Source organism: Aptenodytes patagonicus, chromosome Z (assembly GCF_965638725.1).
Source record: "Aptenodytes patagonicus chromosome Z, bAptPat1.pri.cur, whole genome shotgun sequence".
Taxonomy (NCBI): Eukaryota; Metazoa; Chordata; class Aves; order Sphenisciformes; family Spheniscidae; genus Aptenodytes; species Aptenodytes patagonicus.
Window position 1 is genome coordinate 1,789,248 of NC_134982.1, and position 16,093 is coordinate 1,805,340.

A 16,093-nucleotide genomic window follows, 5' to 3' on the forward strand; every position below is an offset into this window, starting at 1 on the left:
TTTTAAAGTGTTTTATTCTTCAGGATTTCATAACTTACAGTAGTGTATGAAAATACCTAACAATTTATAGCTATGCCTTGTGCACTGATGTTTTTTGTCATCTGTCGTTTGTAATGAACCACACATTTCATGCTGATTTCTTTTTATTTAAAGCATGTGTTCAAATTATTTAATATTTCCTTCCCACAGACATGAGGCTTTCAAATAATACAACATTTGGGCGTAGTCCAAGGAAAGGTTTTGGTTAGGCTTTTTGCCTGAGCAGAAATTACAAAATTTGGTATATAAAATCTAGATGAGTCTGAGCTCACTTTGCATTCCTGTGATCTTAGATTACTTGAATGTTGCTCATAGTAGCTCTGTTAAATACAAGATTAGAAAAAAATGGGGTTTTTTTTTAGGTAAATAACATTTGTTATTTCAAGGTGACTGAATCTGTAACTCAGGAGCTTTCAAGAATTTCTGCAGTATTTCTGTGATAGTTAAAAATGAGATCTCAACTTACTCCTGAAGTTACGTTTTCTTCCACAGACACCGAGAGAGATTGTTTGTGGTCATCTTCTAGTCCGCCTTGCAGCTGTGCTGCTGGGGGCCATAAAAGACAGACTTGCATAGGCAAGTTTCTGTATAAACTTGCTTACATTTTGTGGGTTGTTTGTTTTTGTACAAACAGTTTACCACAAATGTTTCTAAATTCTTTGGCTCCCTTTATGTTTCAAGAAGGAATATCAAAATATACTTGAGTCTTCTTTCTCGGACGTGTCTAGGCAGTTAGATTTATGCAGCTGGTGGATGGAAATGCTGTCTTGCCATACTTCTAACTTTTGAGATTGTCATCATTAGCAGACTAGAACTCAATGTCAAGATTGACATATTAATGCCACCTGACTTAAAATGGAACTGAGGATGGTACGTGCTAATGAATGCTCTTCATTTTGTGATGTTAATGTACAACAGTGTAAATGACATGGAAATACTCTTCTAGCAAAATACTTCTCTTCAATCTTAGCGTTGTGCGTTCTTACTGACCTTTCAGTATTGGCAATAAAGGCATACATTTGATAGGCTTACTTATGGTAGAGCCGCAGGAGTTTTGCTTCAACCTGTACTAATCTTGCCATTGTTTTCTGTGTAACCATTTTTACATTTCATTTGCAAATTGAGTTACTTTATTTCTTTGAAGTGCTTTTGAAGAGACAATGAAATAAGGAATACAATTGAATATGAAGCCAGTAGATGCAGCATACTGCTGTGCTTATAAAAATATGCTTACCAATTCTTTCTATTGAAAAGAAAACACAATAGAGACTACTGGTTAAACATGCTGTGTGGTTATAAGCGACTTCTTAGGTTAAAGGATTTGAAAGGCCTGGAAATACATTGCTGAGTTTTTAAAACGTTTTTACGTCTGGGGCACATCGATGCTTCTGGAAATACATGTCTTTGGAAAGGTAGTGGACTGAAATTCTTTTGGAAACTGTTGTTGGAACATAAAATACTCCTAATGAGTAAAAATGAGCAGGGAGCATTGCTAGTTCTGCTAGCTGATACATTGCTATAGTTCCCAGAGTAGGAAGAGATTTTGTTTTGTGATAGTAGTCAAGCAGTGTGAAAGCCCACAGTATGTCTGTGTTTCTGAAGGCTGAAGTTTTGTAGATGTGCCTAAAACTGAACATTGTGAGCTTAATCACCCATCTGAAATGAAGTGATCTGTGTCTGACCATTTGAAATACGTAGATAATGTCTTCTCTCTGGAAAGCTCAAAAGAGCTTTCTGTTCTTCAGGAGAGGTGTTGGTTGTAGAGATCTTTGTTACTTATTTCACTTAGGATGTACTGGAAGCTTTTCCTTTGTCATGAATAAATCTTACGTATGGCTGGCTTATGACTTCCTGTGAAAAAGAGTTTCTCTGAATATTAGTCGCTTCCTGTTAACGTGTGGGTTTTTTTTTTTTCCCCTGTACATCTGAAGATCTGCAGGTGCTGGAGATGGCTGAACTTAGCAAGTTTCTGTACTAAAGAGTTTATTTCTGTTGTTCAAAACGCAGTGCCACAAATGAGGGACTGTTTGTTTAGGATGAGATCAGAAAGCCCAGATGTGACTATGATTAGAAAGGAAATAAAGTAGGAAAGTAGTAAGATTATAATTACAGTACTTAGGAATTGATCTGGTCTTAGTTTAAACAGTTTATCCTAATGACCATTTTCTAGTATGTAGCCTTGATAAAGAGTATATGGGACATCTAGCCGTTGAACCTGTATTTCCTGCATAGTTTACAACTCATCAGGGTTTCGCTTTAATTCTGGGGGCCATGTCATTAATGTAGCTGAATTTTCTTAATTTCTCACACTGCCTGAAGAAATCTCCCTTTTTATTTTTCTAAGCTTAATGGATTTATTTTTTAACTTCTCTTAAAGTCACATTAGCAGCTGAAAGGAACCTGTAAATATTTTTCATGAACTTGAGATGAAGACCTTTGTTCTAGAAATGTTTGCTAAACCAGGTTTATCCCCCATATGGCAGATGGCTCTGTAATATTATTGGTTTTGTCAGTTTTAATAGCTATTTTACCACTAATACTGGTGCTACTGCACATGATGCCCTGGGGTCATGGACTTCAAAGCTTCAAATACTACTTTGAACTTGATGTCACAAGATCAAGGAATGCGAAGCTTGTAGGATAGGCAAGGTCTATCAAGGTTCTGGTGTAAATGAAGTTATGTGGTGAGGAAAGTTCATTGTCAAAATACTTTGTGCAAATTTAAGTACATGCGATTACTGTCTAGCTCTGGTTGGTGATGCTGTGCTCATCAAAGATGCTTTAATTGTATATGAAAATATATATTATATATGAAAAAGCGTAACATTATGTTTACTATTGTCATCATCAGTGGGGAAAAAAATAAAGCCCATAACCAGTATCCACCATGCAAAGCACATGCTAAAAGCAATGACCAAAGTATCTGAAAGTATTTTTCTAGTGGACTGGGACTACCTGGGTGAAACATTAGGACTGATGTCTAGATTTGTTTATAAGCTTAGTTTCTCACTTTTGCTTTGTATAAAAAGGTCTTACGACTTCTGTGCTAATTGAATGGTAATTTCTCCGGTTGGTTAAAACTATGAAGTGTAATCAGGCAGAAGTACTCGTGGTCTGTTGTCATTTGCTCTGGCCATGGAAACCCTGGTCCCAGTTAGACAAGAATCAACAATGTGTTAGGGATGGAGCTGAAGATGTGCTGCTTTTCCCATTTGAAAGCAGTAATATTGCAAGACATGGAGACTGGTTAGTTTCTGGCTGGAAGTTTATAAACCAGAAACAATAAGTGCCTGAATTTCTGAGGAAAACTTCCATTGGAATTTGTGGGTTTAGCCTTATTATATTTTAATGAGTTAACTGATACCTGCAAATGATGAAGAAAGGGGACCTGTAAAATAACAAGGTATATTTAAAGGAGTGGTAGGAATCGAGACCTGTGATCAGAATCGCTTCCATTGAAAAGGACAGGTTTCTAGAACTTTTTCAGAATTTACCTGTATGTTCTAGCATATTTCTTCTGTTGGTCTGGAAAACTGTTCTGGCTCTTATGAGAGGGTGAGCATATCAGTATTAAGCAAGGATTCCCAAAATGCTACAGCACTAACTTATAAACGAGTGAGTGTATGAATTGAGTCATACTGTTGAATAGCTAGGAATACGCATAGTACTCTTGATAAATCACCTTCTTTGCCATCTGCATGAAAAATTGAGGCCTGAAATTTTAAAACTGTCCCTTCATTTAGGTTATGTTGAGATGCCTAGAGAAATACAAAGTGTTATTCTGTTGCTCCTTCCTGTCAATTACATTCCTTAGAATTACATGGAAGAATTAATCATTTTTTCTACCAGGAAGGATCTAATAGCGCCGTGTCATCTGGAGAGGCTATAGAAAGAGGGTCCTCTCTTGCCTCTCCCCCCACCCAACAGATGAATCAAATAGTTGGGTAGGAGCAGCCAATATAATAACCATTGTAGTGTGTAAGGATGTATTCTGGGATTAAGTGGCTTGCCTGTAGAATGGTCTTCATAATGGAAATTACTTTCTGTGGAGTGCAGAGATGATATTCTCTTTATTGGTAGTTTATAGATTATGCACTGTACACGTATAGGAAGAATGATTTCACACTCCCTTTCTCATGAGCCATCCATCTTGCAATAGCAGAGGTATGCTAAAATACAGGACATTCTGATGATGGAGGAACTACCCTGTCAGATTGCTCTAGCAAAGCTCTAAAAGAGGGATACGTATTTTTAAAATAAGAATTTAATCTGAGACAGATGCAGTGAAGAGAAGACTTATTGCTTAATAAGCCTAAGCCTCTTGCCATATTTTTAATTTCATTTTTATACAGATCATTACAGAATATCTATAGTCAGTATTCTAACTTTCATCATCTGGAATTCCAGAGGAACAAATGATTTTTAAACAAGCATGCGGTCTTTGGTTCTTAACATAGTCTCTTTTATGAAGTCGTGTAGTCCAAACTGTATAATCTAAATATGGAGGATTTGAAGATTGAGATTTAATTCCCATTTCTAAGCCCAAGAGACTGCTTTTTGTCACAAAATTAGGAGTCTAAGTAAATCCTAATGAAAAACTCTTTTAACATGATCCTTCGATGGAGTTTAGTATCGATGTTCATTGTGTAACTTTTGAGCTATGATCTCACAGCCAATTATAAAACTTCTGAGATCTGAAATATTACGTAATAACTTATTTTTCTTCCTTTTGAATGAGTAGAAGTAAACTTTTAAAAAGCAAAAGCTTAACCATTTTTCTTTATCAGAAACTAGATATGGCTATTAATGTGTTGAAGTGCTTAGCACTGTCCTGCAAAATAGAGAACATGGGTTTTGATACACGTTCATTGGGAAAATATGTATCATGGGATATTTATTTTCGGTGTCTGTCTTGTGTGGATATAATCACGTCTTCTCAGTCACACCTTTGTATCCTTGGGGAAAAAAAAAGGGAATGATTTCTGTTGTTAGGAAAAATACCAGACAAAATGCAAGAGCAGAAAAGACTGAAAGTATGTCTTCAGGACTTGGAGGAAATGGGATTACAAACAAAAAGCTGTAAGGCGCTGTTCTGTTGGCACAGCACTTCAGACTGGCAGTCTGCTTTTGGATAGAGAGACAGATTTAGAAAAGCTGGAATGGTGTGTAGCTGATGATGTATCTGTTTCTTTCTTCATCAATCTTGGGGGTTATGGGAGAATTCCATTCCCCCACCCCAAATACTTCTGGGGTTGTTGCTACAGAGAGGGGTTCAGGCACTAGTATCTCCAAGGGCCTAAGGGTTTGATGTGTGACAAGGTATTATTGGTAAAGTTCTATCTGATGCCTGGGAATCATCAGTTCACAAACCTGATAAAAACTAGCTTTGCCAAAAGACTTTTTTAAAGTTGATACAGTTTTAATTTCATTCCAGAATAATTTACTGCACTTAATTAAAAATTGTTTGATGTAGGAATCGCTTAGGAAATTTGTGACCAAAGTTATGTAGGAAGTTTCTGTTCTTTAAGACTTGGAACTCTATAAGCTGTTGGCTACAAACATATTTTCATGAAGCTTTAGAGATTTCATTTTGACATCTGATGGCGAAGCTGTCTCTTTTCAGAATGTAAGTCACTTGCACGATTAACGTATATATTTTAACAAAAGAAAAGATGGACTTTCAAGCTGTTTGAGTCTTCCCAAGAAGGTGAAAATGTGTGGAACCAGTTAAGCGTTACCTTTTTTTTTCTTTAGAATGGATGACTGCAAAGGTTAGTTAAGTACAGCATTTAAGGGAAATCTTTACTCCAAAAAAGACTCCTTCTCTTGCACATCAGTAGAAGAGGGTGAATCCAACGTTAATTTGTGTAATTTTTCTGTATAATTTTTGTTAATTCACTTTTTTTCTTTTTTTAACAGGGAAAACCAGACTTAAATACAACTTTACCAATCAGACAAACTGCATCAATTTTCAAACAACCAGTCACCAAAGTTACCAATCATCCTAGTAACAAAGTAAGATCTGATCCACAGCGAGTGACAGAGCAGCCACGACAGGTAAGAATTAGTCTGTTTCCATTGTCACTGCTCAGAAAGTTGAAACAAGCTGAAATTGTGCTTGTTTTCAGCTGTGCTTCAATTACAGATGAGAATTCCAATCTTGAAGGTTACTTATAGAAATGTGTGCAATACATACAATTTAAAAAAAAATACAGAAATAACAGTTCATATGGAGATTAATTTTTCTTAATCCAAAACTTCATTCATATTTGATTACCATATTCCTCTTGAAATTCAGATATATGCTGTACTGTCACAATTGGACGTCAAATATAAAAAAAAAGTCATGTGCAGCTTCTTAATAGAAGTTTATAAAATACATGGTTATCATCAAGAAGTAATCTCTCTCTCCTATATAAATGAACTTTGTGGAAAATCAATAAAATTTGTATTTTAAATCCCTCTTTTTCACTGTAATACTACTATAAATATAAGACACAGTAACATAAACTCATCTTACACAAGTTCTTCTTTAGCTGCTTTTCTTTCTATCAATGACAGATCGCCTGTTCACACAATGCTTTTTTGGTTTTGTTTTTTATGAGGAGGAGGGAGCTGAGAAGAAACGGAAATCTAGTTAATGAACGAATGATCGGCTAGATAATGTAGTGTATATTGGATTGAGGTATTGTTTTTAAGTCTGACTTGTGTTTTTTGAGTCATAGCATTACTACCATCAAATTGAAACACCTTATTGTATCTTAGGAGTGCAGGGATGAGAAGAAAATGCAGAGGCATGTTCAAATTTTTGTACACTCATATGTCACTAACTTTTAACAACATTTCCTTTGAAACTCAAGCTGTCTCTAATATTGCACTTTCAAACATCTTGAATGCTGTTCTTGTAAGAAATAACATAAGGAATTTAGACTCTGCATCCTCTAAATTCAGGTGAGAAAGAAAAAGAAGAAATATCGAGCCGTATTGGATCATCTTGTTGAGATGTCTTTTAGCAAGATTTGAAGGCCTCAGCTAACCTCACTGTTGGTCCCGTGAAGTTCAACAGGGGCCATGTAAGTGTATCACATTCAGATCTAAAAGATGCATAATTGCATGTGTCTATTGATTCTCTTCACATTCTTTGGGTTTTCCTTTTGAACTACTACACTTTATGTGTCAGGAATTTCCTTTTGGTCATGTCTGCTGAACCAGTAATAATCACCAAAGCATATGAAAGTTATGGCACCTTTGTGGCAAGAGAAATGGATGTCTGGCAATTCATATCTTGATGGATTCCAAACCCTTTCCTGCTTGCCTATTTCTTCCCTGTGTTCTTTCTTCCAGAATCTTTTCTTCAAATACATAGTGACTGAAATCTTCAGGAATGCATCCCTTGTCTTTTGAGAATGACTATCCAGTAAAGATTTGCAGAATAGGCTATTTTCAAACCTACCCAAGTTAAATCTTTGCCTCCTTAAGATAGGTTCTAACAGATTAAGCTATAGCAAGATCTTCAAGAAACCATCGTCTGCTGATCACTGTGTCAGCATTCTTTTTCAATCACATTCCTTTCTCCTTGCTTGCAACAGTTCATCTTTGGAAGAGGACACTTTAAACACTATTCTTACTCTGTATTGACATACTTCATTTAGAAGAAATGGTAGCTCTGTTTGCATTGAATGTGGAATAGTTAACCTTACATATCTAATAGCAAAACAAAATCTTGGTGTGTCTCACTCTTGCTTTTCTCCAAGCTAGAATGCTGCCTTGAGCTGTTTTCTGGTTTGTCGTGGTTTTGAGTAGTGATGATTGACATAGGTGGGAGACTTGGGGAAGGGAGAGAATAGATTGTTACAGTTGTTTTTATATAAAATTTGAGTTTTCAGTAAAATTTTCATTAAAAAATCTGGAACAAAGCAATTTAATGTAGGTAGTATGCTGTCAGTTACTGGAGAATCTTAAGCAAATTGACAGCTTTCATAAACAATTTCCAGTGATCTGGTTTCTTTACACGCAGAGTTCCATCATACAATTATCAATATTTCTTTGGTATTAATAACCAAAAGTATGGAGGAATTCCAGTCATTGATCATGTGTGCACCCTTCATATATGCATACATAGATGCACGCACATGCACATCTTGTTTGAACATAGCATGCAGTTCATTCCGATGTTTTATTCGCTAGCTGGAGCGTAAATATTAATAGATACAATCTTTGCTTGGTTTGCAAAAAGCAACAATTCTTTTCTTGATGTGATCTGTTGAGATAAAGTAGAGAAGCCAGGGTGAGGACTGAAGTTGCTGGAAAGCTTCATTCTTAATAAAGCCTGCACCATGTGGAGCACCTGTCACTTGAGATACAATTGTTGGACAAATGCAGCCTTGCAAATGTATTTGAATTCTCTTCCCCTCCAGATAAAGCCTATATTTTCCTTACACAAATAATCCCTACATGTGTCACTGTCTTCTCCTTCTCTCATACTCAGGTGTGCAAACTTTCCCGTACATAGACTGCAAATATATCAGTGTTGGATATTCAAGTGAATGCTGAAACACTGACTATATTGCCTATTTGTATATAAAGCTTATTCAGTTACCGCTTCCAGTGTCATTCCTCCCTGTTTCTTCAATCCTTGGCCCAAATCCCTTAAGGGATTCTTGCTTCTGTAGTTCTAGATATCCATCTCCGAAAGCTTTATCGGCTTATATCTATTGTATCTCCCTTTTCAAAAGACAGTCTAACCAGAATTCCCTGAAAATTCTCTTTGGCCTGCCTCCTTATGTAGAGATCAAAATAAATGAGTACTGTAGTTCCTTTGGCAGTCAGTAGGTTTTTTTCGTGACCTGAGAGTGAGAAGACATGCTTATTGGTGTTGGCAGGGAAGATATTTGGCAGCAGCTCTTCTTTAAGCAGTAAACCCTGTGGTAGTTCTTGGAAAGATAAACTAATAACAGCTTGCCTATGATCTTCGTATAGGTAAATCTGTCAGTTAGAGCAACAGATCTTTGTGGCAGCTGCTGGTTCCATATATTCAGCATGCTAGTTCGTTGCACACAAAAAGTGTCATGAGGTTGTCTAAGCCTTTTTCAAGCAACAGCTCTGCAAGACAGCATCTTAAAGCTTTCAGAACCATTCTTAAAGGTTTTATAGATTACTGATTATCAGAGTGGAGAACTTTACCCAAGAAAAAATGGAAATGTTCTGGAGAATCCTGGAAATAGGAAGTGCATTCTGTGAAGGGTCTTCTGGTACTCACTAGACTTCTCTCCTCTTAACTATCAGTCTTCTTCCTCTATGTGGCTTTTGTTCAAATACCAGTACCAGTCAATCCACGGAGATTTCTCAAATTCTTCATATCTAATCAAATGATAGGAGTATCTGTAAGTTCCTAAATAGCAGATCTAATAGCCTCAATTGCAGCTTTCTTCAAAGTGCTTTAACATCTCTTTTTGAAGTATCAACCTGCTCAAAATATTTTGACTGTCCATAAGCTTACTTAAGATAGGTTTTCTTACTATTTCTGTGGCTTTGGGGTTTTTTTCCCTCGCAGAGTCCACTGATAAACCGGTGTAAGAAAAGGAATCCTGAAAGATTGCTAGTGGGCCCTGCAAGGAAAGGAAAAAAAAACACCAAACAACAAACCCCCTTGTTTTAGCCTCCTCTCCACTGTTAGACTTAGTAAGTTTTGATAAGATATGATACATTCTTGATGAATTTAAGGGTAATGGTTTGGATTTTAAAAAGTCAGATTAGCATTGCTGAAATTGAAACTGGAATTAACGATGAATCAAAAAATCATGCAACTATATCTGTCATCTTCCTCTTAGGTGGTGTTGAGTACTGTCTTAAAACCACATTGTTTTCTCCCTCCTTCCTGTTTAGCAAAACGGCCACTAGATGTAGCAGTACTTCAGGGCACATTAATGCTCCACTTGTGCATCTGGATTTGAGTATTTCTCAATGAGAAGAGTGAATGTGAAGCAGAGGAAGTCCTGTAACCATCTGAAACTATTACAGGCAGTAAATCTTTTATGTAATCACTTAAACTTGAGTTACTTGCCTGTCAAGTGTTCTGTACCTAACTAGATCAAATGGAATGGTGCTGCAAATCAAACTTCTTTCTTATGGATTCACTGCCCTTTGTTACTACACTCACTTGGTGCCTCCAAAAGGTCCAGGTCTGTGTCCTATGTAGAGCACTTACCCTCTTCTTCGTGTGTTAGAGCTTCTTGGTTCACACTGTTCCACGCTTATTGACCTTTTTCAGGGTAAAGAGGAAACTCGCTCATTTACCGCTGCGCCCCGAACATAATGATACCTGAGGTATTGCTTTGGGAGAGCCTTGACTCCTGAGGACCCACTGATCACTAGTTAATTCTGTTGTATACTGTTGATTGTGGTGGTAGGGCTATTTGAAACCATACTGGTAGAACTGATGCTCATATAAGTGGTAATCATAACGCTGAATTTGCAAAGCATTGACCTCAGCATCTTCGTGATACATTTGGCTAAAAACATTCCACGAACATACCTCAAGTGTTTAAAAGAAGGCCATCCTTCTCTTCAAAGCTCATTTTGAGAAAATCAGGTAGTTGGTTAGAATTATGTGATCTGATTCCTCTAGTTCTGTGGCAGACAACCACCTTTAAAAACCACCTTAGGATAAATCTGAGGGGATTTACTTTTTAAAAACACCTTAGGATAAACCTGATGTATTTAGTTATAACATCATCTATCTGTAGGCCAGAAGTACTCTTTAAAATTGATTTGAAAGTCTCTTTAGTACTTACTGTCATATATATTTGCAGTGGATTGTATCGTAATGGATTACTGACTAGGATTATATACAACAAATTAAATCTGACCATAGTAATTTTTTGGCATAGGATATATGCAGTCTAAAAAGCCTAATTTACAAGAAAAATTGCAGGATGTCATTTTATGTGTGTCTTCTTGTGAACAGTTCTTAACAAGAAAGACGTATTTAGCTCTTAGCACTTTGTATTTTGTCAGATAGATGTTATTTTATTTCCTGTGAATCAACTTAAAGGAATCTAGAATTAGATAGGGTTGGAAAACTTAAGCTTCTTGGTTCATATCTATTAGAACTATCAAAAAGAAGGATGGAAGGAACCCAATGAGATTGTTAAGTTTCATCTCCCTCGCCCAGGCAACTGAAGGAGCACTGAAATTTTGATTGGCAATTATGGATGCAGCAGAGCTGAGCAACTCAGCAGCTGGATATAAAAAGAGGAAAAGTTTTCTAGTATTCTGGAGAAATTCTCGTTCCTTTTAAATTCTTCCATGGAGACACTGAAAAGACCTCTCTTTAATCAGATTTCCTCATTGAACTGCCAGCAGTGTCAATCACTTGAGCAGTTTCCCAAATGGTTACTGGCATTCTGGTCTCACTTAGCCTTTAAAACACATTCTAAAACATAACAAAATTGCAGGCTGTCTGCGTCTGCAGTACAGTATAGATATGTTGACTGTATTTTGTGTACACATGACTAACTTTCAGTCAGCTCGCATACCAGGTTTTAGTGCATCTGCAAGCAGCGTGGAAATAAATGTGGTTCCAGAGAGCTGAGAAGATGCCAAGGCAGCTACCTGGAGTTGTGACTGTGCTCTTAAACTTGCTGTGTCCATCACGCTTCTGAATTATATGGTAGCTGTATGGTGTAGAAGCAACCACCTCAGTAAACAAATCTCTGAACTCACCAACACCAGAATCGTCGTCCTTTCTTCTGTGTGTCCTGTCAAGTACATCATTCTGTTGACATCTACAGTATTTTCAATACTCTGTAAATAGTAAATGACAGGTGAAATTTGAGGTTCTTGATTGATTGATTTATGTATAAATCAGTCACCCTCCAAGAAGTTTGAATATTAAGAACGTATATGCTTTTCTTTTAAAAATAATAGAATTGGAATGGAATTTGCTTTCCAGCAAAAATTTCCTGTAGGCTGCCATTGCTTGAGCAACTGCAAATAGACTTATTTATCTCAGGAAAAGGAGCAGCTCATAATATGTTTGTATTTGGTGGTTCTTGCAATAGAGAGGTTAATCTATCATTTCTTTGTTGTCTGAATGAGAAATAATAGTTGCTTAGGAGATTGTGTTTTTACAGAGATTACGGGTTAGATTATAGTTCACCATTAGTCACAAATAGCTTTTCTTGGACAAGAAACAATTATGGAGGAAGCAATATTTTATAATTCCCCAAACAAAGAACTTCAGAAGCACAGCTGTAGTACAGCTCTGCCATTATGGAGTTTCAGAACAACAAGGAAGTGAAAATTCTGCTCCACCCTGGGGACCTTGGCATTGCGTTCCTATGCTGCCTCCTCTGTCACAGGAAAAAAACAGGGTTGCCCTTAGGATAGTAAGTTTGAGTGATAAGGGATACATTTCTTGCTCGGCAAGGAGATTATTGCATAAGAGGTCACTTTGGGGATAATGCATATTGATAAATTGCCTAGGAAATGGAGCACTTGGCTGCTGGGTCTTTTTGAATCTAGAACGCTCAAACATCGGTATATGAAGGACCTGGGTTTTAGGCTCTTTTCAGTGTGTGTTCCCTAACCGCTACTTCAAGCAAAACTGAAATAGAGCCGTTTTTCATCCTCCAACAGGATGAATATCCATAACTGACTGATGAATCCTCAGAATGGTTATTCATTTTGCATTAGTAATGAAATACCACATCATAACAGTGATGAATCTTGAAATCCAGTTCTTCTCTCATTCCTTCCTATCCTGGTCCCATCAGGATTCTCATTACTGAGTAACAGGGTCTCATGTTTGCTAATGCTTCTTTCCTGGAGGCATGAATCTTGCTTTTCTGGCTGTACTGGTGCATTCTCAGCAGGAGGAAGGAAGATTGGACTGTATCAGCCTGCCCTGTGCTTCAGGGATTACGGTACTCTTCAGGGTACTCAAGCTGAGAAAAGCCCAGAGTCTGGCTAGCTCACTCCATTTTACAAGGAAACCTCTAACTGTGAGATGATATAAGGTTACTATGCAGAAGGTGGCCTCTGTTGCTGGCAGTCATTTACTGAATTTGAGTGGCTGTCTCTGCAGACGCTTGCACTGTGTGAGGGGCTGCTGCTTGTTTTATGAAGTCCAGATGGCTTTGGGCAGGAGACGAATGCCAAGGGGGCAGTCTGCCTAGGCTGTGGTCTATGCATGCTGATGCCTGTTAAACTCGATGGTATTTTTATGAATTGCTCCTAATTCAGGTGCCTATTTCTCTGCGTAGTGGGGCACAAAGCCTGTGAACCTGAGCTTTATTTTCCCTGTTTCTATTCCCTGTCTCACTAATGATGAGAGAGTTGCAAGTTAAATAATATAAGCTATTTTTAGGGCTGTAACCTCAGAGGCAGATATTCTGCGCATCAAGGCTTGCATGATCTTTTTCAGTGACTTGAATGCATACTTCCGTTGCTGTGGAATGGTTGCATCTTCATCATGTAAGTGGAGTAACAGCAAAGTTTTTTCTGAGTTTGTATTAGCAGCTTCCTTCCCTCTCTCTCTGTCCCTTAATAGCTATTCCTGGTGCAGCTGGTAGGGAAATACTTGTCCAGGCCTGGTCCAGCTCAGAATCTTCAGTAAGATACAGGAAAACATGCAGGGGTTCAGGCGGGACTCCTAAGAACCCATAAAGGGTTGGGGAACAAACTTCCTAATAAAACTCTAGGAACGTGATTGATTTCTGAGCAAAAAATTAGTAAGAGTGACTTGTGCAGTCTCAGTGGAGATGAAAATTTGGAGCACAGTTATTGTCGTTCGCAAATAATTACATATAATGGTGCTGAAAGCTTTGTGCTAGGAATATGCTTCACTTCAGTCTGGTTTTAACAGGTGTGTCTAAGTGCCAAGTGCTTTTTTTCTACCTGGCATTGACCTCAAAGTCATCTGAGGTGTTGACAGTTGTATAGACTTTTCCCTGCATTTGCAATCAGTGCTTAAAGAGCTGAGTGAGTACTGGTGTTGGAAGCTTCACCCAATCAATATTGCACTACACTTCCCAAATCTTCTAAGCTTTCATATGTGCTAGTTGTCTTTCTTCAAGCACCTCTCTCTCCCACACAGGCATTTGCATTCCTATACACCCTCTGTAACCAAAACGTTCTCCTGATTCCTCGTTCCCTCTGTGGTGTGTACTGGGTTGATTTGAGCAGGGAACCGAAGAATCAAAACCCAGTAATATTTGATGGTATTTGGTGATGTGTTTGCTGCTGTAGACCAATTAATTTCATCCTGAATAAACAGAGGATGTTCTTATGTTTAACTGTAGCATATAAAAACATAGCTTGGATTTGGAGTTGATGGGCCTTTTGTTTATCTCTAAAAGTTGATGAAACGGAGAGGGAAAGGGGAACGAAGGGTGAATTCTTTTAACAGTGGAAAACATGAATAAGCTTTGTAGAGACTTTATGAAGATGGGAAGCTAACCCAGAGATGAAATACTGAATTGATAGGATTTTACTTTGACTTCATTTACCTGAATCCTAATACTCCTTTTAGAGTTTGGCTAGTGAGTTGCTGTTTTTGCCTTTGTAACGAAGGATTTCTTTAGCGTTTTAGACAGCTTTAAGGCACTTCCACTTCATCCACGGAGCTGTGAGGACTGCTACAAGACCTCTGGAGTGCTTTTTTGGGGTGGGGGCTTAGCGATAGTGGTAAGCAGCAGGAGTGAATGACTGGAGGTACTAAATGTTTAACATTTAACAAGATAAAAGAGGTGCCTTGATACTCACTAGCAATATAGCTCAAACCTGGGTTGGAATGTTGAAAATTAGTACTAGTTAAGAGTGAGGAGTCAGTTTACAGGAAGCATTTGAAGTTTAAGTGGCTCTAGTAAAATGAGGCACAGGAGGCAACAGGTATTTTCAAAAAGCTGTCAAATCACGGAGTTGTCAAGAATGTGTGAAATGTAGTCACACGACTACACGTGAAAACATTGTAGAGCTTACTTAGGTGATCCTGTGTGGGTTTTCTAAGCCACTTTAGATCTAACTCGGTTACAAATGTGTCCTATTGTCCAGAGAAGAGTGCTTATATAAGCAGATCTCTAGAAAATGACATAGTAATCTCTCGGGCAATGCAAGTATCATTCAACCTACTGCTTTATAAAGCTGTACAGCTGTGTTGTGGAGAATATTGTGTTTTTCCTGGCATAACTGCATGTTTTATTTTCAGTCAGTAGTATACTCTTAATGCTAAGGTAGATGTTCTTTGTTGCTTTTTTCTTTGCCTTTACTACCTTTGTAACTGAAAAAATGTTTTTTTTCCTGAATAAGAATCGCTGATGTACAGCTTCAGTTATGATGTTGTATGATTAGCAATATAGGTTCCACAGAAGATGAAAGAGGATGCTCTAGTTGTTTCAGTTCCACTTTTAGAGCAGAATGTGACATTTGAAAGCCCTATCTTAAACTGAGACTTTTGGGTACCCAGCTGCAACAAAGAATTTCCTAGGAATGAGAATAACTGCTTGTCTAGTTTTTTGTCTCAGATTTTGCAGGCATGAAAAGAAACAGATTTTTTTTTTTCCTCCCCCCGTATCCTGCAGAAAAATCAAACTATTTCTGAATGTCCTTTCCACAGGAAATTGCATAGCTACGTTCTTGCTTACCTCCTTATTAAGATTATTTGTTAAATGTAGCTTCCCGTGGAATGGAAATCAATTTTTTAACTAGCTTTCATTGCTATCTTGCTAAATAGAAAAGGCCCATTTTAAAGCATAGGTGTGGCTAATCTCCAGCCCAGAACTTCAGGATGAATCTTCAGACCAGTGAGATAGGAGTGAGTAGGGAAATCTGTATCATTAAACAAAAATCTCTTAGGTCAAGAAATTGGTTTCTGTGAGAAATGGAAACATGTTCCCAGCTAATAAACAAAGCAATAGAAAGTACAATGAATGTGAATTTAGTTCATGTATCTTCCTAAAAGTGGAAAGATTTGATTCTATTTCCAGATAAGTCAGGAGATCTATACAGCATCGGAAAGGGCCGGGTCATCAAGCCAGCATAGGTCTGAAGTGGT

General features: G+C 37.6%; 1 protein-coding gene across 1 annotated transcript in view; it reads left to right on the forward strand.

The window, feature by feature from the left end:
* LOC143172834 (methyl-CpG-binding domain protein 2) overlaps window positions 1-16,093 on the forward strand; it is a 44,259-nt gene that overhangs the window by 15,406 nt on the left and 12,760 nt on the right. The window contains exon 3 of the mRNA XM_076362655.1: window positions 5,959-6,096. Within this exon, the coding sequence (XP_076218770.1) occupies window positions 5,959-6,096 (138 nt within the window). The remainder of the gene's footprint in view (window positions 1-5,958; window positions 6,097-16,093) is intronic.